General features: G+C 42.0%; 2 protein-coding genes across 4 annotated transcripts in view; one reads left to right on the forward strand and one right to left on the reverse strand.

Annotated features, from left to right (window-relative positions):
- NIPBL (NIPBL cohesin loading factor) overlaps positions 1-1501 on the forward strand; it is a 153091-nt gene extending 151590 nt beyond the window's left edge. For 2 of the 3 annotated variants that reach the window (XM_054986280.1, XM_054986282.1), the window contains one exon: positions 217-1501. In XM_054986280.1, the coding sequence (XP_054842255.1) occupies positions 217-582 (366 nt within the window). In that variant the 3' untranslated portion in view covers positions 583-1501. The remainder of the gene's footprint in view (positions 1-216) is intronic. The other variant, XM_054986281.1, reaches the window with a different exon arrangement.
- Positions 1502-7700: 6199 nt separating this feature from the next.
- The window catches only part of CPLANE1 (ciliogenesis and planar polarity effector complex subunit 1), a 74529-nt gene continuing 55091 nt past the window's right edge, over positions 7701-27138 (reverse strand). Inside the window, exons 45-53 of the mRNA XM_054986692.1 lie at positions 18579-18737; positions 17222-17255; positions 15871-16002; positions 15359-15524; positions 14480-14541; positions 12580-12744; positions 11175-11272; positions 10116-10252; positions 7701-8237 (exon numbers count right to left, since the gene is read on the reverse strand). Coding sequence (XP_054842667.1) covers positions 8097-8237; positions 10116-10252; positions 11175-11272; positions 12580-12744; positions 14480-14541; positions 15359-15524; positions 15871-16002; positions 17222-17255; positions 18579-18737 — 1094 coding nt within the window. The 3' untranslated portion in view covers positions 7701-8096. The remainder of the gene's footprint in view (positions 8238-10115; positions 10253-11174; positions 11273-12579; positions 12745-14479; positions 14542-15358; positions 15525-15870; positions 16003-17221; positions 17256-18578; positions 18738-27138) is intronic.

The following is a 27138-nucleotide window of genomic DNA, read 5'->3' on the forward strand; positions in this document are numbered from 1 at the left end:
TAAAAGACACGGGTACAAATTAAAGTATGTGATTTTTTGCAAGGATATGTTAACCCCTTGGCGCTGGCGGTCGCGGTGCGTCTCATTGCCGGCAATGGAATGTGTGCCGGGAAATCCCAACTCCCGGCGTCAAGGGATTAAAAGCAATAAAAGCAATAATTTCACTCAAGTTCTTTTGTGTAACACTTGGTCTTTTTTCCCCTCCCAATGTTTTAGTCATTGAGAAGGTCAAAACGAAATTCAGACTCTACGGAGTTGGCAGCACAGATGAATGAAAGTGTTGATGTCATGGATGTCATCGCTATTTGCTGTCCAAAGTACAAAGATCGACCGCAAATTGCAAGAGTAGTACAGAAAACCAGCAATGGCTTCAGTGTTCAGTGGATGGCGGGCTCCTACAGTGGCTCCTGGACTGAGGCTAAGCGCCGTGATGGTCGCAAACTGGTGCCTTGGGTAGACACTATTAAAGAGTCAGACATTATTTACAAAAAAATTGCTCTAACGAGTGCTAATAAGCTGACTAATAAAGTGGTTCAGACTTTACGATCGCTGTATGCCGCCAAGGATGGAACTTCCAGCTAATGCATTTGTATATGCAGCCAAATTTTACAGGAAATGAAATAACAGAAAAAAAACTTGAAATACCAACTTTCTGGCAAAAAAAAATCAATTTAATGAAGAGTAAGAATGACACCTGGGATGCAGGAAACGGAAGGAAATGTTTGGCAAACATTTTTGTGGGAGCTCCCTTCGCTGTTGTGCAGCAGAAACTTCTCAGTTCATTTTTACTCCCACTGTATAATAGTTTAACAAAAATTGTTTATATCTTGAAAAAAACCTTTCTGTTTAAAAAAAATAAACAAGTGAATGTTGGAAATTAGTCTGTTAATGTTCTTAATAAAGTGTTCTTGGAGTTTAACCTAGCAGCGGATGGCTTTCTTTAGCTTAGCCCAGTTTTCCAGGGAAGCATTGTTTTTCCAGGCTGTAAAATGGCAGAATCTCCTGGATATATAATTTATTCTGTTGGGGGAAAAAAGCATGCAGTATCTATGACCTATCTGCAGGAGGAGTTTTTGTAAATGTAGATTTTGATGTATTAGGTCACCCTGAATAATACAAGAAAAGGGATCCCCAGCAAATCTGGTGGAACGAATACTGCAATAAATTTTTTTACTTCTCTTTGTTACTTGTCTGTTTCCATTTGAATTTCTTATTGTAAAGATCTGTTTAAATCCATTTATATTATTTTGCAGTCTTTTATGTAAAATTTACTATATTGGTGGTTTTCAAAGCAAGACATAAATATTGTTTATACAGTTTGTATAGGCTGACTTCTGAATAACTGGTATCTTTTATTTTTATCCCTTAAAGGGTGTAAACACAAGTTAACTCCAGGGTTTTATTGTATCCTGCAATATTTAGTATTAACTATATATGATTTAGCACTGTGCCAAACACATTTTCAAGAGTACATTTTGATATAAAAAGAAACTATAGTTTATGCCTTGTATGCTTCAATTTTTTTCTAATGCTGTCCATATGGCAAGTGGGGGGTGGGGAAAGGGAGAATAATCGTCACTCTTAGTAACTAGAGTCACTTGGTTAAGACACGAAGTTTCACAAAGGACGACAATGGATCAGGAGAACCTCCTGCGCACCCAGATTGCACTGTCCGTAGTTTCTATAGCTGACAACCAAAAAACCTTAGCTGCACTTACGGTAGGTACTTCTTCACAAATGGTTTTTTAAAAGCTGGGCGGGGGAACACTTGGTTGTGCTGTAGAGTTTAAATGACTTGAAATCTTTTTTCACTTTTTATACACTGAAAATGCTTAAACTATCCCTTGAAGTCTTGCTTCAGTATGTGTCGTCAGAAGCCATTCATAAACAGTTCTGTTCTCTAGTAGCTGAAATGTTGAATTTTTTTGTACAGTGGCAGAAGAAATTAATAACATCAGCAAAAATAGAAGAGGACTCTTTTAAAGCCTTTTGTACAGTTAAGCTTATTTAAAGGTGTTAAAGATTTGGAAGCACTTATTTTCCTTCTAGAAGATTAATATATGGTGGGAGTGTGATTTTTATTACATCAGTTTATAGATCGTGTGTGTTACTTGATCCTGTAAATAGTAACACAGCTATATTCAAAGTTTTCTTGTACAGAATTCAATCATTAAACTGACATGGCTAATAATTGCTCATAATCTATTTAATAATTATTCTACGAGATCCTTTTTCATTTTTCTGTGTGGTTTGTTTTAATGAGGGTGTGGCGGGTATTCTAGATCAGAGCTAGTCTCTTTTAACAAAGGAAAACAAAAGCTGCATTCTTAAAATCACTGAGCGGGTATTTTTTTACCTGTTCTGTGCGCAAACATTCTGGCTGCTACTAGTTACTGATTTGCTTTTGAGATGTTGACAAATTGGTTTTCTTGTTTATTTTAATATCTTTCCAGGTAGAATTAAGAGCATTCTGGGTTAAAGTATTTCCCAATACCATGGAGTTTCTAATACATTTTTGCATTGAAATAGAACTGAAGCATTTGAATTGTTATGTTTGTTTGCTTACATGGATTGACCCAGGATATGTAGTATTTAAGCATGGGTTTTCATGGCGCTATACCGGATGATTTAGTCTGTTTCTGATAGGTCCAACAAGGTTGGAGGTTGATGGTGGTTGGAAGTTAGTCATCTCCTCAGAACCTTTTCTTATGGAAAACTCGTATCTTCAGTCCACTCCAAGATGTAATATTAGAGCAGGTACCTGTCTCTAGCAATGTGCCATCCATATTTGGGTTAACCCATGGATTTTTGCATTCAATATTGTGTATCTTGTTGCTTACTGAAGAGTCTGGGAATGATGGGTGGTACACTAGGCAAGATGAATGCAGACAAATTTTAAATATTTATGGTGGTCGAGCCTTGTGCCTCAAGCAACATGGAAGCTCTCTATGTTCATAATCCTTTAAATAGTCTTGAATATTTAGCTTGGAGGCACAATCGGGAGCACACTTCATTACCAGTATTTAATGAGAGCCATACCCTTTCTTTCCAGTACTGATCTGGCAAACCTTTACTATCCCTTCCAAACTTTGAGGTAGATTACTGTCAAGAGAAGCTGTCCTTGCTCTAAATGCTTGCCACCCATTACAGAATATGGTTTCTTCAAGGCCTGGAGTGTGGTTATCATACTTTTGTTAACATACTTTAGAACCTTCTGGCTGCAGTGAGCTGCTAATGTAGTTGTCAGTCTATTTGCAGAGCTCTCAAACATAGCCTAACATGATTAAGCTTCGAAAAAGAGTGTCTTGGTTGTTTTTAGCTGGGCGGCAACTTTTTCCAAGTATTACAATAGTCTGAAATAATGAGATGTTAGTGGACTTCAATGAATTGTTAAAAACCCAAGGCCATGAAGTTAGGAGACTTACCGTGGAGCTTCCTTTCTCAGTGGTCCAGGAATGGGGCAGTCCAGTACTAGTGGAAAGTAGCTCGTCCTCTTGTGCAAGGTTGGAAGAAAATCAATCCCAGAGGGGAGGGGCTCTTCCCTGGCGCACCAGTTCATTTCCAAACCCATCTCTCTCCCAAAGTTGTTTTATTTCTTTCCTGATGTGTTGTTGTTCTGTCCTTTGTAACTGGAACCTTAAACAGATTAACTATATACCTCATTAATAACAACCTATATACATATATGAATCAATATTATACCCGCTTTAAGATAGAAAAAACCAACCGAGAATCTTGGCGGGTTTGTACTGCCTCACTCCTGGACCACTGAGAAAGGAAGCCTCACGGTAAGTGAATATAAATCTTCCATTCTCCAGTGGTCAGGAGTGGGGCAGTCCAGTACTAATGGGATATATGTATAGCAGTGCATTCCTGGGTGGGTTTTCTGTTTTCTATCTTTACAATACGTGCTGTAGCACTCTCCTCCCAAAGGCTGCTTCAGCTGATGCTATCTGATCTATCTTGTAGTGTTCCATGAATGTGTGTACAGATTTCCAAGTTGCTGCCTTACATACCTTTTCTAGGGAAGGAAATGTCCTGTATACTGCCAGTGTGGCTGCTCCTCTAAGGGAGTGTGCTGTAATTCCCTTAGAGGGATCAATGTGACTTGTTCTGTATGCCAAAACAATGTCTTCCCCTCTATGAAAGGATGAATTCACTTTAGGTATAAAAGTTGGGTCTGGTCTTAACACTACCTTGTCATTATGAAAAATACACAGGTCTCTTGTTTACTGACAATGCTCTTATTTCTGACACCCGTCTCGCCAACATTACTCCTACTAGGAAGATGGTTTTGAGAGTACGTTCTTTAAGAGAGCATGTTGACATGGGTTCGAAGGGTTCCCTTGTGAGGGCTTTAAGTACTATATTGAGGTTCCATGTTGGGAACCTATGTATACATGGAGGATTTATCAATGTGGTTCCTCTCAGGAATCTCTTAATATGTGGATGTCTTGTGAGCGATGTTCCTTTCTTGGATCCCCTTATTGTTGAAAAAGCTGCCACTTGTCACTTTAGGGTATTGGTGCTCAGTTCTTTGCCCAAACCCCCTTGCAAGAAGAGTGAGACTTGTTTTACTGGCGTGGTTAGTGGGCTGTGACCTCTGTCCTCCCACCGCAAGTTGAACGTTTGCCATGTCTTATTATAACTCATATTTGTTGATCTGTTCCTAGATGACAGCATTGTTGAAATTACCTTTTCAGAGTATCCCAAGTCTTTCAATTGATCATACTCAATTTCCGAGTTGCTAGATTTAGTGATGTTGGGTCCGGATGTTGTACCTTCCCTTGTGCTTGCAAGTCCTGTCTGTGTGGCAATTTCCATGGCTTCTTTATTGATATTCTCATCAATTCCTGGAACCACGGTCTCCTTGGCCAGAAAGGTGCAACCACTATCACCTCTACTTTCTGCTTTTCTGTATCTTCTGTATCACTCTATTCATTATTTTCATTGGAGGAAAAGCATATAGAAGAGCCCGGGATCGCTTGTTCTCTGGAGCAAGAAAAAGTGTCCGTGCCTGAGCAGGGCCAGAACAAACTGGCCCTGCTCAGTCCAACCCTGCACAAGAGGAGGAGCTACTTCCCACTAGTACTGGACTGCCCCACTCCTGACCACGGGAGAATTATGGGCTTCCAGAAACAGTAAATCAACTTCAGAATGTAAAAACTCGGTGTTAGTTTCAAATGTTTTGATTAATAGCTATTTCTGAAAGAGAAGATCCTACTCACCATACAAAGGTAGGCCAATGGAACTTGGCACACACCAACCATCTTTGGGGATACCATGACAGTCACTGAATACCTCTAAATTCTACATACTTCACTTGGCCAATGAAGGAGACTTCTGATTCACCAGCTGCATTGGTTTGAACTTTTTGTAAACTAAATAAATTACATGGGTCTAATAGCATGTAATGTGTATGTGCATTAATTACCGAATCTTCTTACCTTCTCATTGATAATGTCCTAAATGGATTTACTTTTTTATGTATTACTTTTCATCATCTTGTAAGATCAGCCAAGTGACTATTTCTGACCACTGGAGTGCTATGCCTGGGTAACTGTAAAGAATACAGGCTGGTTGCATAGATTGTCACGAGGAACAGAAAACCTGTTAATAGTCTGTCTTGAAAGGCACTGATTTCACATAATTTGATTTTAGAGCAAAGTAATACCAGAAAATAGAGGGAAATTAAAAGAAGAAAAACCCAAGGTTAGTTTCATTAATCCATGCAAATACTACATAAGAACAAATTTAAAACTTGCTTCTCCTAATGTATATTTCTGCATACAGAAGGCTTTTGCTCAGCTACTAGACTTCTCTGATTATCCTATATCTGTGATAGTTTTCTTAATTTCCTGCCACCTCCAAGACATCTTGTTCTCTTTCTCCATAAGATTCCAGATGCCTTTACTAGTATCCAGTATTCTGTTGATAGACCCATAAGCAAACACACAACACAGCCTTGTAGCTATATGCAGTATAAGGAAGATCATCCTCTGTTGCCCCTAATTTTCATTTTTTGGCAATGGGACTTTTCCAGTGAATTGGGATAGAAGCCGGGCTGCTAGAGATCTGCTTTGGTTCCTTGATAATCCTGGGTTTGGAATTCTCTTGTGGCCATGGTTCCACCTGTATTGCTTATAAGATTAGTGGCTCCATTTCAAGACCTGAGCACTGTGCTTCCTAAGTCTCACTTCTGGTTCTATGGGCATTCTTTAATAATGAAGTTTTCGACTGAGAAAATTGAAAAAGGGTATGGGGTTGGAGAGAGACATCCTTAAATGTTAGAATTGGCATCAGTGGTGGTCTGTGAAGGAATGCATGGTACAGTTCAACTTCGGAAGTTCCACAAAAACTCTGCTTTTGCCTTATTCATCCCAGGAAGCAAAAATGTTTTCTGTGAAGCACCAAGTTTGCCACAAACAGAGACGGTGCTTTTCTTGTCAATGTGTCTGAGCTTCATCTGCAACAGGAGCATCAAGTATGAGGATGTGGACATGTGAGTCGCAAGAATTAAATGGAAATAAATAGGCCTCAGGCATTGAGTTCTCATTGTGCAGCAGTTCAGAGACAGCGGCAGGGTGGGAAGACTGGACCTGCAACGATCACAAGGACCTGTTACAGAGAAGACCAAAAGGTCACTACCGAGGTTTTAGGAGCAAAGTACTGTACAAGAGAGAAGAGAGATGGCATATAATGAAGATGAACCTCAGATCTGGAATACGACCATAACCTGGTATTCTGAAAATGCCGTGACTTTTGAGAAAATGCTGCAGAAATACAGTATCCACACAAGTGGCAGTCTGTATAGATTTCTTCAGTGGAATTTGAATGGATAGCATAGTACAAGCATTATCATTCTTAAGATTTTCTCCATGAGGGGCTGAATAAAGGCCTCAAATTGAAAGTTCTTCAAGAGGAAGAATCCTGCGTGATATAGTGGTTAGTGTCAAACTAGAATATGGGAGATCTCTGTTCAAATCTCCACTTTGCTCTCTTAATACTAATTAATCTTACTTCTGTTCTCTATTGTAAGTTTCATGTATCTGCTCTTTAGATTTGAGTAAGACTTCAACTAACACACCTCAGACTGGTAAGGTCAGCATTCAGCCTCATATCTTCTTGCACCGCAAACAGAAAGGCGGAGCAAGTGTGTATCTCTGTGCAGTATAGCATGGGCCCCTCCTCTGTCACACCTTTGCTCTTCAGTGGGGCATATAGGCTTGCAGCAACTTTAGGTAATGTTGCTGATGATAAAGAGGCAGCCTTAAAGGTTGTGACCATCACCAGACACCGGAACCTGACTGCAAGGCTAATCTGTATCTACTTCTATTTGAATTAAGGCAAGTATGTCAACAAGGTACGTATTTAAATTTGACAGGATGAATCATAATTTTAAAACTTAGGATAGATATCAAAAGTGACAATGCAAAAAAACTATAAAGGGCTCTAACTTCACATGAGTAACTTTTTTTTTAACAGCCTGCTTAATTTTAAAATTGATCCCAGTCTTTAGTAAGCTGCTCAGGGAACTGCTGGCATCAGCAACATGTTCTGAAATGGTTACACTAGTCTCAAATTTAGAACACTATTTGCAGTGGCTTGAATATGGAATACAAGTCCTGCCATCTTGAAAACATCTGAAGCAGAATGCAGTGTTTCCCCCTCTATAAAACCACTTACAATTATCAGCCCAAAGCACTTTATTAAAAGTAATTTACTACTTAAAAATTATAAAACATAATTCAGAATCATAAGCAACACTTGTAATCCTGAAATTCATACATAATTGTCTTAACTGCTTTCAGAAATGACAGTAATACCCAGTCTTGTCTGCTGGATTTATTTTACATCTGTATTTTCCAAGAGACCTACTTGGTATTGCATCATCCTGCATAATTCCACAACCCAATTTCATATACGGTCCCAACCTTTTGATTAGGTGTCTGCTCCTTAGGATTTTGCTGTAATTGTTTGTTTTGTGCACAATTTGTTCTGTAGGATCCTCAATATGAATGCAGTCGTACATTTCTTCTAACATTTAACAAGATATCTTCCCAAATAGTACACATCCTAATGTCCTTAAAATGGCTTCACTTTTCTTCCAGATTTGCTACCATGGCCTCCACTGCATTCCAGTCAAGCTTGCTGAGGATGCTGCTGGTACTTTCAGATACACTGTCCAAGTTGTTAATGCTAGCAACGGAGAAACTCTCTTCTGGAGGCAGAAGCTCCTAAGGAGGCAATTAGAAAATAAATGATTGGAGCTCCAGACACACACCTTGCAATGCTTTCACCCTGTAACTTTCCTGAAATGCCACATTCTTGCCCACAGTGGGTTTTCCCCTTCCCCTATCCTTTCCTGATCTTTGCTTTATCCAAATGATTATAATGGTGGTTACATGAGCCGTAAGAACCCCCAGTGTGTTGCTTCCAGTCCTGTACTGTACATGCTTTCTGCACTCCACACAATGCAGCCTTCCTTTACAGGCCCAGAATAAACTGCCATTTGAAGTGACTCTACTGTGAAATAAAAGATGGAAGTAGTCTGGTTGAAGATGTGTACTAGAAGATAGAAAGGGGAGTGGGACTTTTTTCTTCCATACAAGCACTGTGTGAAGTTTTTTTCAGTCAGCCAAGTGTTATAATACTTGGCACAGATTACGCATACCACTTCCATTTTCTGTGATTACTGGTAGTAATATATATTATCTTGAACTTTCCCCCAAGGAATAGAATCGTCAGATCATCTGGGGGTAGTACTGCAAGTGAAAACGTGTGATGATTGTGTTGGCTCCAGACTAATTCCCCATCAGCTGAACTCACTGGTCACCTCTTTTCTACTGCAGCCCACAGATCCTGACAAAATACTGCTCACATTCCTTGTTATTTACAAGATTTGGGTCCAGGAGCACCTGGTATCTAATCCAATCCCTATAGCTTTATGACTGAGAGATAAATTGGAGAGGTGGGAGCGCGCTTGAAAAATTATCATTTTAATTCTGTATCAGAAAGTTGGAAAAGAAACGATGTAGTTTTCATGAATTATCAAGAATATTCTTATTTTTCTAAACGTGTGTTGGGGGAAAATGGGATTATTCCTCCCAATTTAGTGAAAATGACAACAGCACTCATTTTGAACTTCCTAAAGAAAGTAAAATTATGATTTTTGAAGTCCCCCCTCCTGAGGCAGTAGGGAATGAGGAGTGAAGGGGATGAGGGACTTGCAATGGCCCTAAGGGCTATAGGCTATTATTTCCCTTGAGAGTTTGGAGGCCAGGTTTTCTCATGAAAATTAATGGCCCTTAAGTTTAAAAGACTGATGGGTCAGGGCCTACTGTCAACAACAAAAGGTGTTCCAAGCTAATTCAGGATATTGCCAATATTTACTGGGAAAAAATACCAGGAATTTATTAGAAGAGCCTTTCACACTATTGGATATTGCTGATCCCATCCTATACATTCTATATGGGCCATTGGATTGGATTGGAAGTATGTGATTGCACACCCCTAGTTTCTGTAACACTATAAGGCAGGTTCTGTCTGGAAAAAACTTGTGTTGAGGGAGGCTTCAGTTCATTTCTTTCTGAGCCATTTGAGCCTGCATTTCGGTGGATATTGGCACACAAAACTTAAACATGGAGCCTGATAGACTAATATCAAGCAGATAGAGCAAGATGGGTAGCCGTGTTAGTCTATCTGTAATAGTGGAAAAGAGCGAGAGTCCAGTAGCACCTATAAGACTGAGAAAATTAGTGGTAGGGTATGAGCTTTTGTGAGTCTCAGCTCACTTCTTCAGATACTGGTTCTTCAGATACTGGTATCTGAAGAAGTGAGCTGCGGCTCATGAAAGCTCATACCCTATCGCTAATTTTCTCAGTCTTATAGGTGCTACTGGACTCTTGCGCTTTTCTACTAATATTAAGCATTTAGTATTGTCTACTCAGATTGGCAACAGCTCCCCAAGGTCCCAAGTGGAGGTCTGGCCCATCACCTGCTACCTGAGCTTGAACCCAGGTGTTGAATCGCTGATCCGTGGCCCCACTCCCATCTTCTAGGCTATTAGAAAATGTAATGTCAGGCTGTCCTACCATATGATTTTCAACTCTTACCTCTAAATGGGAATTGGAAGTACCGTACAATATCTGCTGGATCTCATCGGGGATGCTCCAGCCACTCATTTCCTCTTCACTCTCCTCGTTAGCTTGAGTTGCTCTGTTGGTAGATTGGAGCTGTCTCTGAACAGAAGCTGTAGGGGATGCAAATTGTTGTTAATATTAAAAACAATCTAGGCAATAAACACAGTGAAACACACACACGTTGAACATCCATAAAGAAAAACAGTTCTCAGGCCAGAGGCAGACCATAAAATAGCCGAAAAGGTAAATGCCTGGGTAAAAAGGAATGTTTTTCCGGGCATTGCAGAGGCAAGAAGCACCACTGAAAAATCCCTGTCTCTGATTGCCACCTGCCTTTGCAGAAGATAATCTTAACTGGTGGGCTGGACCATGCAGGGGGAGGCAGTCCTTCAGGATGCCCCGTGTCTCACTTGCCTTAATTATGCTGACGTCTTATGAATTAACTGAGTTTTTTTTTAACTTTTTCTCTTTTATTTAAATATGCTTTATAAACAGTTACAAAGTCAAGAAAAATAGCCAGTGGTACAAAATAAGTTTTCCACTACATACATTTAGAGTAACTTAGATATTGCTAACTCAAAAAATATTTTTATATACAAATATATCTTCATTGATTATAAGTAAAGTACTATAATTTGGCGTCTCTAAGACAGGTAATAACATATATCTTAACATTATTCCTAACTACTATCTAACCTACTATCTATTCATAAATGCTTATAATTCTACTTCTTTTCTTTTTTTCTGTGGTAATATTTAGAATATTAGAGAAAAAATTTAAATATGCTTTTAACAATGAATTAACTGAGTTAATGGCCAGAAAGGTATCCACTGGTTACCAACTTCTAAGCCTCGTATCAGGCCAATGCCCCCCTCCCGAATCTGCTAGTTATGACTGTCTCATGCATAGGTGTGCTGACTCATCCTACTGCACCCAGGCTCTTGGCACAGAAATACTTGAACAGCAGGCTATGAGGTTACTCTCCAGTCTAATACTGGTTGTCATTGCAACATCAGGTCTCTCATTCTGACCTTTTCTCCAAGTTGTGTCAGAAGGTAGACTGGAAAAGGATCTTGTTTGACCCAAACCAACTTTGGAAACAGTGCTGTTCCTTGCACTTTGGTAACTTCTGGAAGAGAAATATCACATGTCTAGCATTGCGTGTCACGAATAATTCACAAAGTATACCAGAACAGCTTCTGAGAACAGTAAAAATACCCATCCTGGAAATAGCCCAGCTTCATAACATTACAAGTACAGAGCCATTAAATTTTGTAATGATCAACAAATAATTTGATTGATGTTGTCCGGAGTCCACCTTTCTCACTGAGACTCAAGATTATATAATGTAATTCAATGTAATTATTAGGATGAGGAGACATCTAATAAATGTGATAGGACTGGGGCTACAGAATCTGAAACAAGGCATAAGTATTAAACATGACATGCTAAAAATGCAAGAAATATAATACAGTGAGAGCAAGATAAAAATATACAACAGGCAATACATACTAGTCAAATAGTCCACAGTCCCATTCCCTCTACTGAAGCCACAGGAGGCAACCATTTGACTTGGGCCTACAATCTTCAAACTGTTTGTCTTGGGGAGGCTCACACTTTGCCATATGGATTTGACAGATACTTCTGTGCAGCTTCTGACACTGGCAGCAAGGCCTTACAGCTAAAATTATTTTACATATGTTTTTCTTAACAGGCGTTACTACTAGCACCAAATAGTACAGAGGAGCCCACACACAAACTTCCTACAGCAAAATCTGAGACTACCCTAAAGTGAGTAGTTTGATGACGGTAGCCGCTGGACATACTGCACTGATGTGGAATATTTATATTTCCAATGAAAGAGATATTGCTCAGAAGCAGTTCTTCATTGACCAACAACAAAGTTCTAGTTTAGAATGATTAGGAAGCCACGCTGGTGCACGAATCTCTGCCTACTGTGAGAAATCAGCAGTTCTGAACAGAGCCTCCTCTGAGGTGGCACCTCAGTTACAGAATGTCTTCTCCACAAACTGGCACTCCGGCTTCTACGTTTCAGGCATCAAATATTTCTATTCACCTAAGCTTTGAGTTTTGCCACTGCTGCTTTGTAATTTGGTGGTACTTAACATCTGGTGGATCCTTTCCTTTTTGTTTTTAACCCTGGCTCATTGTGTTTTTAGCTATTTTAGTGATGTACTAGGGGCTGTTGTTTTTTATAATTGTCAGAACAGGCATTTTAACTGATGCTTCATGGATAGGTTTGTTGTATTTTAAATTAGTATTGTAAGTTGCCACAGCAAAAAACCATAGAAAACACTGGAGATATACACCAACCTGGGTGCATAATGCCCTGCAGCAAACAAAATCCAGTTCTCACTTGGTAAACTTGAAGTAGAACTGGGAAACCTGAAGGTGATGGAGGGTTCAATACTTTACCTTCCAGCAGAAGAGACACGCGGCCTCTTGAAATCCTGAGGTAGTCTTGTTTTAGACAAGGATCCAAGTTCGCTTGAAGGGAGTTGCACTGTGTCTGATAACAGCTCCTGCATCAGGGTGAGAGCTCGGGAGATTCTGTGATTATGATGTTCAGAGAACAGGACTCTAAAAATAAAAAATGAAAATGTGCACTAAGCTATTATGTACCAAATATATAATTGAATTGGAAGGGGTTTTAGGGACATATTTAGTCAGTCAGCTGAAGACCCCTAAGATTACTTTGACTGGGAAACAATCTCTCTTTCCACAGTAAACCCCAAGATAAACTCAAGCTAAAGAACCCTGGCATGTTACTGAGATGTGTATGCTTTCACACACATGGTATTTAGCCTTCATGCCGAGTCATCAATACCATTCAATGCCCCCATCTCTCTCTCACACACACACACACACGTCCTGTATGGTCTCATGCCTATATCTCTCTGGCTATACCGGGGCGGGGGCTGAATTACAAGGAATGTAGAGAAATTTCCAGGAAGGACTTGAACAGGATTCATTAATCCTGCATGCTAGGGACCTGAGTTTACTGAAAGTTTGTGCGTGCATATGTAGTGGGGAGAAGGTCCCTCCCCATGGCTGATCCTTTCTGTCAATGTCCCCATCTGATGGGAAGGGTGGTCTAGAAATGCAATAAATAAATAAATAAATAAATAAATAAATAAATGTTCAGAATACCAGGGACCTACCGTCCCTTCCACACATGCAGGGTTCTGGACATACATCCTCACACCATTCTCTTGACCAGTGACATAGATTATGCTTGGAGGAAGAAGCAGGTGATTAATGGGCTTGTTTCAGCTTGAATCATTCTGAGGTCTGTTTTGTATTTTTACAATTTGAATGGGCTGCAGTGGGGTACTATAGTTGTGGGAAACATTTTTGGTTACAATGTTAATGTCTGTAAACCTCAACTGACTTTTTCTCTTTGCTCCACCACAGGTCTCTCTCTAATCAGAATGTTTACACACACACCCTTTCCTACCACATCTCTCTCTCTGTGTTTCTCATCTAGCAGTTCCTGCAGCCCCCTTCATTTTTCGTTCTATCCAATCCTCCCCCGTAGCTTAGTTCATCCTTGATGAGTTTGGAAACAGCTTCCCTCTCTCAACATGTCACAAAGAAAGGGAGTCTCAGAGGCAAGTGTGCTGTGCAGGGTGGCACCAACTCTGCCACACACCTTCTGACCCAAGGAAAGGAGGAGCAGTGCAGAACAAGTGATATGGGCGTCATCTCATCCCCATTCACATTTGTGATGGGCTTGGGCATAAAGAGGGGGAAATGGGCCATTTGGAACTCCCCCAGGAATCTGCAAGTAGTCAGAGGAGGGCTGCAACTGGCCCACAAGCCTTAAGTTGAACAGGCCCATTCTGTATATTTCCCTACAGGAATGGAGCAGGCAGGCAGACCTTCAGATATGCCATCTTTTCCTGGATCAAAGTGTCTTCAGATGCTCTCTTGCCATCAATTCCTGATAATAAAAGCCTAGTGGTCCCATCTCTTACAGGCTAATCATTTTATGTGCTTGCTCATTTTCCTTCCAAAGACATGGAACGTTGAGGTAGCTGAACCTCAGTTGAAGGGGGGAAAAGTGAGCATTTCTGTTCCAAAGTTGTTTTTAAGCAAACCTCCAGGCTGGGGCTTCCTTTCATGCACTGAGTCAACTGACTCTACTTGAAGGAAGCATTTCATTTGGTTATCACATCAGTTACTGGCAGATCACTGAAAGATAAGCAATGAAACATAAAGAACGTGCACCTAACGTTCACTGTTGGCCAACAAAAACATGAGAACAACAAAAAAATGAAAAAGCTAGAACAGAACTGAAAAAATCTCCACTTACTTGTCTTTTTCATCTTTCTTTTTCTGCTGCAATTTAATTTCCCGTGATGTATATCCAAGTCGCTACAGGGGAAAAAAACAGCAAATAGATCTAATCACCGCTGTAACTCATTTATCACAGACACTTCTTCAGGGCAAGGATTTTTGAACGGGTCAGAATGGGAGCCATTGGTGCAGTCAGTCACTGACTAGGAGGAGCTTTGACATGGCTGGTATCTGAGGTTATCACAGGCTGCAATTGTGCTTTCAACTAAAACAGTCAAAAATCCACTAGAAATTATTATTCACTATTATTCTTACACAGTTGCACAGTGGTTTGGTAAGCTACTATGCATTTCTCATTGCTAGCAAGGACTCTGAACATTTAACACTGTATTTACTATTTCCCCAATATTAACGAAGTCTGCGGTATGAATAAATAATTAAATCGCTCCTTCCATTTCTAGCAGAAAGTGTCCAGGCAGATGGTAAATGTACTATAATATCAACACTTCTAATTCGAACAAATTATTAATTGCATCTTTGTAGCTGGCTGTAGAATACTAGTACAAAGAAGAAGATTTTATACTGATCCTGTAAACTGGCCGGACCCGCCCCCCGCTTTGGCTCAGTATTGTGGAACGGAGGTCCATAATACTGGTGCTGCTTCTGATAACGCAGAATGTAGGGCTAATAATACTAGGCATGCAAATAATACTAGTTTTCTATGAACCTAATTTGAAATACAACTGTTTATATGCACATATTATAACACTAAGAGAGCAATCCAAAGCACGTCTAGCCAGACTTTTACTAAGGTCTATTCAATAGGGCTTACTCCCAGGAAAGTGTTTTTTAGGAATGCACTGTAAAATAAGCAATTAAAAGCAAGTAATCTTACCAAGTTATTTCTCAACTGAAAGGGATTATGTTCTTTTTCTCTTTGTTCAGCCAGTTTTTGTAGATACTCATCAAGTCTTTTCTTTCGCTTCCTTTTCATCCAGGTTTGTAATTCTTTTTTCTCCTCTTCTGTTCGATGTGAATGTCCACTCATGACACTAGACCGTCTGAAACAAACAAATAAGAAATCCTTCACAGATGACTTCCAGCCATGGTTATAAATGCCCACAAGAACAAGTAAAGCGTTAACAAAATACGAGTGTCTGCTTTACTTCCAGCACATTTGTGATGAGAAAACTATGAATACCATCAACAGACAACCATTGCTAGGTACAATGAATCGCATGCCACCACAACCAGTTCAACACTACTACATATACATATAAATGAAGGATATCTATGATGGGATTTGTGGATAACCTGCAGATAAGAGTTTCTTGCATTATCAGGGAATAACAGAATGTGTTGCTGTTGAGGACTGTAACCCAGTCTCTGTAAAGTTGAAAAAAATACCTGGAAATTTTTTTAGCCTGTGTTTTTGTGAGGCCCAGTTCTGCAGCTGAAACACCTCCTTCTGTTAGGAGATCACTTATGATGTCAGAAACACCACTCAAGCCAGTAATCTGCAAGGGATCTTCTGAAAAACTGGAAAAAGCAATCACATTATTGGAATCAAGGAAAAAACCCACTTCTCCAATCAACTAAGGCTGTACGCAGTTGGCTTCTTAAACACAGTTGGGTTCACTAGGGTTAGGATGGCCTTGACAGCATGCTAGATTGTGTCCCGTATTGACACTGACTCTATGTTTGACTACATTCGTTTTTTTAAAAAAAATCAGATGGGAATATTGCTATTTGTTATTTGGGGAAGGGATGAGCACTCAGAATTAATCTCCGCTAAAAGAAGCTATTGCCAATTAACCTAGTGTGATTCCAAGTGCTTGGATTTCCGTAAGTGTCCTTAATGACATTATCAAAGAGCCAGAGTTCCTGAAGCACTGGACCCCTTCCTTGCTGCTTCTCTGGGCAGGTGCTGGGAGGCAAGCAGTGGACCAACTGTCTGGAAAAAGAGTCTCGTTCCTTTCTCTCCCACCTGCTGAATACTTCGGACATTGATTTGGTATGCCCAGTGCTCTCTGGGAACAGTACTTCCTACAGCACATGACACTAGATGCTGGGCATCCTGGGAAGTACATCTCCCAGAGTACACTGAGTGATGTCATACTAGTGCTTACTGTGCTGGGGGGAGTGGATGGAGGAAGAGGGAGAGACATTCTTTTATTCCTTCTGGTATGTTCACCTCAGTCAAGCAGCAGATAAAATGGAAGGGAGGTGGGGGAAGAAGCAGCATTCTTTGTCTTGGCGGTACCACCAGAACCAAAGAACAGTTTGGGGGCTGTAATGATTGCCTCATATTGATACTGACCATTACAAGATGCTGAAATTCATACTCTGAGTTAAGAAAGCACAAAATTCAGAGGCATTTCTATATCATGTTATGTAAATAACTAGTTAGTCTCATCTGAGAAGCATTCCATACATTTCATTACTAAAGTAATAAAGCAAATGCAAGTCTTATTCTCAAATGCAAATCTCAATAAGCTATAGATCTGCCCAAGTTTCCCATGACTGCCATGACACTATATTGGAATATGGCTCAATATATGCCAACTGATCAGCTGAGAAGAAGAGAGAAATACAATGTGTAATAGTGACAGGCACACTTGTACAGGGGAAGGAGAACAGAAAGTGTTATTACAAATGCCATGTATATTTCATGCGGGTGGGGAGAACAGCAGAACAAGTTCCTCAAACTCTCTTCTAATTTCAGTATGATGATAAGAAAATGTTTTCCAATACGCACCTTTCATTCACTTCTTCAAGCCTAGAACAAATATCTAAAAAAAGAAATAGATTTGATCAATACAATATATTGTTGGAAAGAAGTATGTGCTGTTAGGCTAATTGCTGCCCATGGAAAAGGTTGAAGGGCTATAGCTGGGTTTCCAAAGCAGGCAACAGAGTTACTTTCTCTGAGTTAGGCATCATTGCACTATCTGGAACAACTCATAATAGAGCTCAGGAGGTTATTTATCTTAAAAACACTTTGCCCAACTTTCTGTTTAAATGGCTTCAAAAGCAACCATTTGCCTCTCAGAAATTGTACCTACCCAGTACTGATATGACAATTCAAGTTACTTACTACCTTTATCCTAAAGAGCAGCCCACAGTTTTGCCTGGCATTTTTGGTCAAATAGACCAGTTCTGGTCTTTGTGTTTGCAAAAAAGGCACATAAAATCAGTCACTTCAGTTGTGTGTTTGTGTGACACATCAACTATTTGCTTGTGGTATAGTGGCACTAAGGTTTCAACTGTGACAATATATCCAGCAGTGATGAGGCAGAGCACCTTGCACAGGGGGATTATGGAAGGCAAACCTTGTTAACTACTCTGGCCATGTTTTATTTTAATTAAATATCATAGTACACAGACTGCTACAGGTAAATTGAGCAAGGAATAGCTTGCCATTAAGGTTACCCTAGGAGAACTGAGACAGCCATTCTAGAGAGTCATGCCTGTAAAGGAGGCATTAAGCCTGGAACACTGCTGGGAAAACTGATAATGACAGGTCAGCAAACAGAACTAACAAGGTCAACCGAGGAAACAAGCAGACATAACTGGAATCTCTATAGAGATCTTAGAGGTGGAAACTAATGGGTTTTTTCTTTCTCCACAGGAACTGGTTTAAGTATAAAGTGGTGTAAGAATCGATAGTCTACCCGCTTGAATAATTACTTGCAAATCTGAGATTATTACCATTGCTATATTTATATCCCATGTGCCTCCAAGAAGCTCACAGCTCATGGTGGCATCCATGGGACTTGCCCTATTTTATCTTCACAATAATTCTGAGAAGATAAACTGGAAGATTAACTTGCCTCAGCCCAAGGACACCCAGGAATTGTGTGGCAATTTGAACCTTCTCAATCTACTACAGCACACTGTTTCACAATGCGCTTTTCCTCAATATGCATCAATGAAATAGTCCAGTTAGAAGCGTCACGGAAGCAGAACAGCCATAAACCTGGTTGACTTTCACCAGATCTGAGAGCCGTACATTAGTCCTTACGGAAATATGGCTGCTATGTAGTACATAGAATAATGTTTGCTTAATACAGAATCACTAAAAGTAAAACAGAAAAACAACTAGGGAAAGGTACCTGACAATGACTTCTTGACACTGGGAAGATCACCTGCTGATGCTGATCGAGAAACAGAGGGAGATTGCAAGATAGTACCCTTGTTTTGAGAAGATTCAGGTTTCATATCATCTTCCTCCTCTGGGGAATCCTCCACAATCACACGGGTTGAATAACGTTCTATTTCAACAGAAGGACAAGGAAGACAAATATATCAATTAAGAACAAAAACAATGAAGACACATTCTACTCTAGTTTTAGCTGCAATTTATTAAATTCAGGGCGTTTTGCAAGGTTTAATCCATTTGGATTAAGCTCTGCTTTTCTAATACTTCCAATACCTTTTAATTCAATTTAAGATTTTCTTTTCTATCAAAACCTCTCCTCTTTCCCATCTATCCCACTGCTACTGGGCCAAAGCTTTCCCTCATCCACTTCTCCTGCAACCCCGTGCCCTTCCCTCTCTTACTTTCAATTTTCTTTTCTTTTTTTTGAAAAATTTTTTATTGGGTTAGGATCAAATGTTTACACATTACAGTCAATATTCCCATTTCCCAATTTCTAACCCCCTCCCTTTCCTCCCCCTTTTTGTTGACTTCCAACAGTTTTCCAACCCTTTGTCCCTTTTCCCTTACTCCTTTTAATCTCCTCTATCTAACAAATATATATTCTCCCTTTATTCTAAGCAATACTTCTTTAACTATTTTTAATACTCTGTACCCTGACTATGAGTCCCATTTTCCATAATGGATAAACAATTTATCCCATTTTTCAATATTTCACTTTCAAATATTTCTATATATCATAAACTATGTAAACCATACATTCATATAAATCAACCAGTTTAACTTATACTCTATATGTTATTCATTCTATCTTCTTCTTTCTATTTTAGTTATATTTGTTTACATTAGTATTTCTATTCCCCTTCAGTCATAAGTCTATATATGATATCAATCAATTTGACTCATATACAACTTCAAATAAACATATTCAGTTTGGTACACTGTACGGAATCAAAAAGAAAATATTATTAGTTAATCAATCCTTATAGTTAACCCTTATGATTAATTATTTTCTATCAATATTCTATTTATTATTCTATATATATCAATCTAATATCATAACTGCTTAGAAATTCTCTTTTACCTCTTCTCCTCCCCGGTAAAGTCACCCCCCTCTACATTTTATTGTACTTCAGTAGTTCTCAAACTGCCACAGTTCTCCTCCCACCTCCCATTTCTTCTCCAAATATTGTTTCAGCTTCTCCCAGTCTGTGTTAAACTGTCCTGAGTCCAGGTTTCTCAATTTTCTTGTCATTTTGTCCATTTCTGCCATATACAGCAATTTGTGGATCCAATCTTCAATAGTTGGCACTTCTTGTATTTTCCATTTTTGCGCATACAAAAGTCTAGCTGCTGCCGTCATGTAAAATATCAACGTCCTATGATGGGCTGGAATTCCCTCCATTCTCCCATTGGTCCAGGAGTGGGTCAGTCAGACTCGTGGGAAGTAGCTCCTCCTCTGGTGCAGGGTCGGATTGGCTTTGCAATTCCAGGTAGGAGGGGCTCTTCCCTGGACCTCCAGTTTTTTCCGGCCCTGCTCGTGCAGGGTTGTGTTTTGGCTTGCTCGTATAGAGCACAGCAATTTCAAAAAAAAAAAAAAAAAAAAAAGAAGAAGAAGAAGAAGAAGACGACGAAGGGGACGGAGGGGACGGAGGGGCAAGGGAAAAGGGAAGGGAATCTCCCTCCTGACTTGCGCTCTCCCCCCCCCCGGAGCGAGCCGCAGGGAGCGGCTAGAAAAAGGCGCCAAAAGCGGCGCGCGAAAAAAAGCCGCGGGCGCACGGACGCTGCAGGAGGCCGGGGAAACTGCAAACGGCCGCGGCGACGGTGTTGGCCAGCGCGTCCAGCAGCGTTTTTTGCTGGCTCGGCCCGGAAAGCAACCTTGGGTCTCCAGGTGCATGGGCGGCGGCGCTGACAGAGGCACTACCAGGACTTCGGCAAGGTAGGGAGCTACGTGCCTGGCGGGGGCTGGAGCGGAATAAGGCGAAACCAGCGTGGCTTTAGCCCCTGGAGCCTGCCTAGAGAAGGTGAAACGGGGGTGTTAGGTGGTCCTTTTCCCCCCTGTTTTTCCTTTGGGTTTGTTTTCGTTTTTCTCTAAGGGCTAGCCCCCCCCTCCTTCCCCCGTGCCCTTGATTGATCTCCCCCTCATCAGCCGCCATTTTGTGTTCTCCCCTAGGCGGGAAGATTTTGGCGGGAATGGCCACCAAGGCAGGGCAGAGCGAAGAGGGGACAGCAGAGGGACCCTTAAGCAGCTTGGAGTCTCCTAGCTCACCCTTTTCCCCTCAATCAGAGCAAGGCCCCAGTGGAATGATCCAGGAGAGCAATATGGATCTGAAAGACCAGGAGACGAAAGCAAGTATGCTAACCTGGATGAGGGGTGAAATGAGAAAGGAACTCAGGGCAGTAGTGCAAGAGTTCAGGGCTCAGCATGGCTCAGAGTCATCTAAAGGGAGCCAGAGGCACCTTTCCCACAAGGGCAAGAGACATGCGAAGCCCGCTTCCCTTCACAGGTCCAAGAGGAGGAGGAAGGAGAAGGAATGGACAGAGGAATCATCCAGCCAGTCTGGAGACATTGATTCAGGCTCTGAAGCATCGGGTCTAGAAACAAACTCCGAAGAAGAACTATCGGAGGAAGAGGAAGACCCTATGACCTCTACACAGCTCAGGCTGTTCCCACAGGATCTATACTCTAGATTATTGCCAAAGGTCCTGAGGACGCTGGAAATCACCCAGAAGGAAGTGGGGAAAGAGGATACGGACCAATCCTACCCACAGGGCAGTGAAAAGGTTCTCCCCAAAGTAGGACAGCCGCAGACGGGGGTGCCATTGCCAGCTATGTTTCACAGCATCCTTAAGGCAGAGTGGGATAACCCAGCTAAACCAAAGGCCTTACAGTCAGTGTTCAATAAATTCTATAGACTGGGACCAGATGCAACAAGAAAGATCAAGTTACCTGCAGTGGACGACCCGATCTCCAGCCTGGCCACCACATCAGTACTACCTATGGATGCAGAGGGCATGCCTAAAGATCCATCCGATAAAAAGATTGAGCAGGCACTACGCAGGAACTTCGAGGCGTCTGCAGCATCATTGAGAGCCTCTGCCACGGGTTCACTGTTTGCCAGAGCAGCGTTCACTTGGGCGTCAGAACTAGCGGATGCTGGCAAGGAGATACCACGGAAATTCAGGAATGTGGTCAAGAAATTAGCGCTGTCCACGGCCTTCATGGCAGATTCCTCAATGGACTCTTTCCAGATGACCTCGAGGGCCATGGGCTTCAACGTGACAGCAAGACGCAACACGTGGCTCAGGAACTGGGACGTGGACCCACCGGCACGCAACAAAGTGGCGGCGATACCCTTCTCAGGGACAAAGTTGTTTGGAGAGGCACTGGATAAATTTCTAGTGGAAGACACTGAGAAGAAAAAGGTCCTGCCCTCCAAGAAACGCGATTTCAAGGGCAAGAGCAAGCAGGCTTTTCGAGACCCCAAGCGTTCCTTTCGATCCAGTGGTGACAGAACATTCAAAGGCCGGTGGCAAACAAAACCAAGGAGTGACAACAAACACTTCGGTTTCAGAAGACAGAGCCAACAGTCAAAGGGCCAGAAGAAAGGAAATCAGGCATGACTATCTGGAGGGGACAGAGTCCATCCCAATTGGGGGAAGATTGCAACACTTTGCAGTTCAATGGACAAGATCAATATCAGACAAGTGGGTACTGGAAACAGTATCCAAGGGATACACTTTGGAGTTCGAAAGACAACCGCCCTCGAGACTACTTACTCTGCCGAGACATCAAATGGAATCGAAACATCTCAAGATTCTCGGAGCCATTCGACATCTAGTAGAGATAAGAGCAATAGAGCCAGTCCCGAAACACCTACAGAATCGGGGTGTCTATTCGGTATTCTTTATCGTACCAAAGAAAAACGGAGAGGTAAGAGCTATACTGGACTTACGATGGCTCAACCGGTACATAAAGCGCCGCAAGTTCAAGATGGAAACCCTGAAGACAACAGTAGGAGCTATCCGGAAGGGGGACTTCCTGACCTCGATCGATCTTTCAGAGGCATACCTTCACATACCGATACGACAGTCTCACCGCAAATACCTCAGATTCGCATACAATGGAGACCATTACCAATACAGGGCGCTACCGTTCGGGTTGAAGTCTTCACCGAGGGTGTTCACCAAGGTGTTGGTGACATTGGTAGCAGTGCTCCGGGTCCATGGGATTGCCCTGTCTCCATACCTGGACGACCTGCTGATAAAGGCTCCCTCATTACCTGCGGGACGGACAGCGACACAGGAAACGACCCGGTGCCTTCAGGAGCATGGGTTTGTGGTCAACTGGAAGAAAAGTTGCATCATCCCTACACAAAGAATCAATCACCTGGGAGTGTTCATAGATACAACAAGGGACAGAGCCTTCTTGTCCGAAGAGAGACAACAAAAGATTTCCACGATGGTAAAGGCGATACAAAGCAGACAGAAAGTGGAAGTCATGTTTCTAGCGAAACTGCTCGGCATGATGGTGTCATGCCAGGACATTGTGAGCTGGTCTCGCTTCCACACTCGCCCGCTCCAAACCTTTCTACGTCCGTTCCAGAAAGTCATAACTCACAAACAAAGGAAGTGGGTGACGATAACAGAGTCCCTCAGGGTGGAGCTGAATTGGTGGACGGAGCCTGCCAGGTTCAGCGACGGCGTGCCGCTCAGAGAACCAAAGAGATCCATCGTGACTACAGATGCGAGTCTGTCGGGATGGGGCGCTTATATGACAGGCAGGATGTGCCAGGGTACCTGGACAAAGGAAGAAAGGAACCAAAGCATAAACTTGTTAGAGCTGAGAGCCATCAAGTACGGACTATGGGAGTTGCAGGAGGATCTGCTACATCAACATGTGCTAATAAGAACGGACAACATGACGGCAAAGGCCTACATAAACAGGCAAGGAGGGACCAGGTCTCCAAGATTGAGCAGAGAGACAGAGGAGATTTTCCAATGGGTGGAGTCGCGTCTCCTGTCCATAAAGGCAGTGCATCTAGCGGGGAAACAGAACATAGTGGCAGACTGGCTGAGCCGAAATTCAGTGGACCAAGCAGAGTGGAGACTGCACGATCAAGTCTTCAGACAGATATGCTGGAGATGGGGGACGCCGGAAGTGGATCTATTCGCGACGGCATCAAACAGGCAGGTCACAAAGTTCTTCGCCAGGTGGGAGGAAAAGGCAGCCATCGGAACCGATGCCTTAAGCGAGGACTGGCCTCGTGCCCTGCTTTATGCCTTTCCACCGGTCAGCATTCTCAGCAGAGTGGTACAGAAGATCGTGGAACAAGAGGCGGAGGTGATCTTGGTGACCCCTTATTGGCCACGGAGACCGTGGTTTCAAGAGGTCATGAGACTATCGACGACAGACCCATGGGAACTGCCCCACAGGTCGGACCTGCTGAAACAAGGAGATATACTACACCCAGACCCGGCGTCATTAAGACTGACAGCTTGGCGGTTGAGTTCGACCAACTGAAGAGGTGTGGCTACGCCGAGGAGGTGATACAGACCATGTTGGCCTCCAGGAAGGACTCAACTAACAAGAGCTATGACAGGACTTGGCAGGTGTTCTCCAGTTGGTGCATGGAACGGAAACGTACTGCTCTGACTGCGTCCATCAAGGACATTTTGCTTTTCTTACAAGAGGGGTTGGATAAGGGACTAAGCACTAGTACCCTAAAGAGACAACTGGCAGCCATCTCAGCTGTGAGGGGATCTAGGAAAGGGGGCTCCCTCAATAAACACCCTCACATAAGACGTTTTATACGGGGAACTATGCTCTTAAATCCTCCACAAGTACATAGGTTCCCTACCTGGAATCTGAATGTGGTGCTTTCTGCACTTACGAAGGAACCGTTTGAGCCCATGGCGCTCTGTCCCCTTAGAGAGCTCACTCTAAAGACCATTTTTCTAGTGGGACTAACGTCCGCTAGAAGGGTATCGGAGATACGGGCACTGTCTGTGAATAGGGAACTTTGTATTTTCCATGCGGACAGGGTAGTCCTGAGGCCCGATCCGACTTTTATTCCAAAGGTGAACTCCGAGTTTCACAGGGGTGAGGACATAGTGTTGCCTTCTTTTTGTCCAAATCCTACTCATAGCAGGGAGAGGGAGTGGCATAAATTGGATGTTCGGAGGGCCCTGAGCTATTACATTGACAGGACTAAGACTAGCCGTAAGGTGGAGAAATTGTTCGTCTCCTTTAGGAAGAGTTCTTTAGGGGAACAAGTGTCGACTGCAACCCTGAGTAGATGGATTCGGGACTGTATTGTTCTGGCCTATAGGGCAAGTAAAAGGTCCCCTCCTGAGGGGATTACTGCCCATTCAGTAAGGGGAGCTGCTGCGTCAGCGGCATATAGGGCTTTTCCAACACTGGAAAAGATATGCAAGGTGGCTACCTGGAAATCGGTGCACACTTTCACCAAACACTACAAGGTAGATCAGCTGGCCTCCGCAGAAGCGGCCTTTGGGAGGAGAGTGCTACAGCACGTCCTGGAGGCCTAGAGTAGGAAATTACCCACCCGGTAGTTCACTGCTGGACATATGTCCCACGAGTCTGACTGACCCACTCCTGGACCAATGGGAGAATGGAAGATTTGTGTTCACTCACCGTGAAGCTTCCTTTCTCCGTGGTCCAGGAGTGGGTCAGTCAATACCCACCCAGTAGTTGTTAGATTGGGAGGGGGTATCCTAACGGATGTAGTTGGATAGTTTGGTTAGGAAGTTTTTGTCAAGTTTATACATGTTATCAGTATGTTATGAGCAGGTTACAAGATGGAAGGTGGCTTCTGTGGTGTACTGCATGGAGATAATGGGCTTGGAAAAGAACTGGAGGTCCAGGGAAGAGCCCCTCCTACCTGGAATTGCAAAGCCAATCCGACCCTGCACCAGAGGAGGAGCTACTTCCCACGAGTCTGACTGACCCACTCCTGGACCACGGAGAAAGGAAGCTTCACGGTGAGTGAACACAAATCTTCCATTCCCAAGTTTAGTAGCAGGAGTTCTGGGTTCTTATTGATTTGAAATTGTAAAATCTCACTTATTACTCTTATTATTTCCCCCCAGTATTTCCCGTCCACCACATGTGGTAGAGGGAGCCCTCATGCTTCCTGCATTTCCAGCATTTATTAGAAGTGTTCAAATTCCCTAGCGCAATCTTCTTTGGTGTCATGTACCAACGGTAAATCATTTTGTAAATGTTCTCTTTAATACTAGTGCATGTCGTTGTCTTCATTGTAGTCTTCCACAAGTATTCCCATGCCTCCATTGTTATTTCTTTGTTGAAATTTATGGCCCATTTCACCATTTGTCCTTTAACTATTTCATCCTCAGTATACCATTTCAGCAGTGCTTGGTATACCTTAGATATTCTTTTCTTGTCCTCTTTAAGAAGGGTCTGCTCTAGTTCCGAGTTTTCTGTTCGTATACCTCCCTTTACAGAGTCCGAGTTATATAAATCTCTAATCTGTCTATACTGGAACCAATCATAATAAGGTGATAGTTCCTCCTGAGTCTTTATTCTGAGTTTAGATTCTTCAGTTCTAGTTATTTCTTTATAAGTTAGACATTGTTGCTCATTATCAACAGCTCTCGGATCTATCACCTCATATGGAACTACCCACAAAGGGGTTCCTTCTTCCAGATAGATTCTATACTTCTTCCAGATTATATATAAACTTCTCCGTATATAGTGATGCAGGAACATCGAGTTCGCCTTTACTTTATCATCCCATAAGTATGCGTGCCATCCAAATATTTTTTTATATCCCTCTAGGGCTAGTAATTTCTTATTCTTTAGCGTCATCCACTCCTTCAACCACACCAAGCAAATTGCGTCATGGTAAAGTCTTAGATTGGGCAGTTGCATTCCGCCTCTTTCCTTTGCATCTTGTAAAACTTTCATTTTCACTCGAGGCTTCTTGCCTGCCCATACAAAGTCTGATATTTTCCTCTGCCATTTCTCAAATTGCTTAGAGTCACTGATGATTGGTATTGTCTGTAGCAAAAACATTACTCTTGGTAGCACATTCATCTTAACTGCTGCAATCCTTCCCAACCATGACAAATTTAGTCTGTTCCATTTAATCAAATCTCTCTCTATCTGAGTCCATAGTTTTTCATAGTTGTTTTTAAATAAGTCTATATTCTTAGCAGTCAGTTCGATTCCCAAATATTTCACCTTACTTGTTACTTCACAATCCGTTATTTCCATTAACAATTGTTGTTTCTGCTTAGTCATATTTTTGCATAGTATCTTTGACTTCTTTTTATTAATATAGAAACCTGCCAAATCTCCGAACTCCTTAATCTTATCTATCACTTTTGGCATGTTCTCCAATGGGTCTTCTACAATTAACATTATGTCATCCGCAAATGCTCTGACCTTATATGAATAGTCCTTTATTTTAATTCCTCGAATTTTTTCATCTTGTCGTATTTGTATCATCAGGATCTCCAATACCAAAATG

Source organism: Eublepharis macularius, chromosome 8 (assembly GCF_028583425.1).
Source record: "Eublepharis macularius isolate TG4126 chromosome 8, MPM_Emac_v1.0, whole genome shotgun sequence".
In the NCBI taxonomy this organism is placed as follows: domain Eukaryota; kingdom Metazoa; phylum Chordata; class Lepidosauria; order Squamata; family Eublepharidae; genus Eublepharis; species Eublepharis macularius.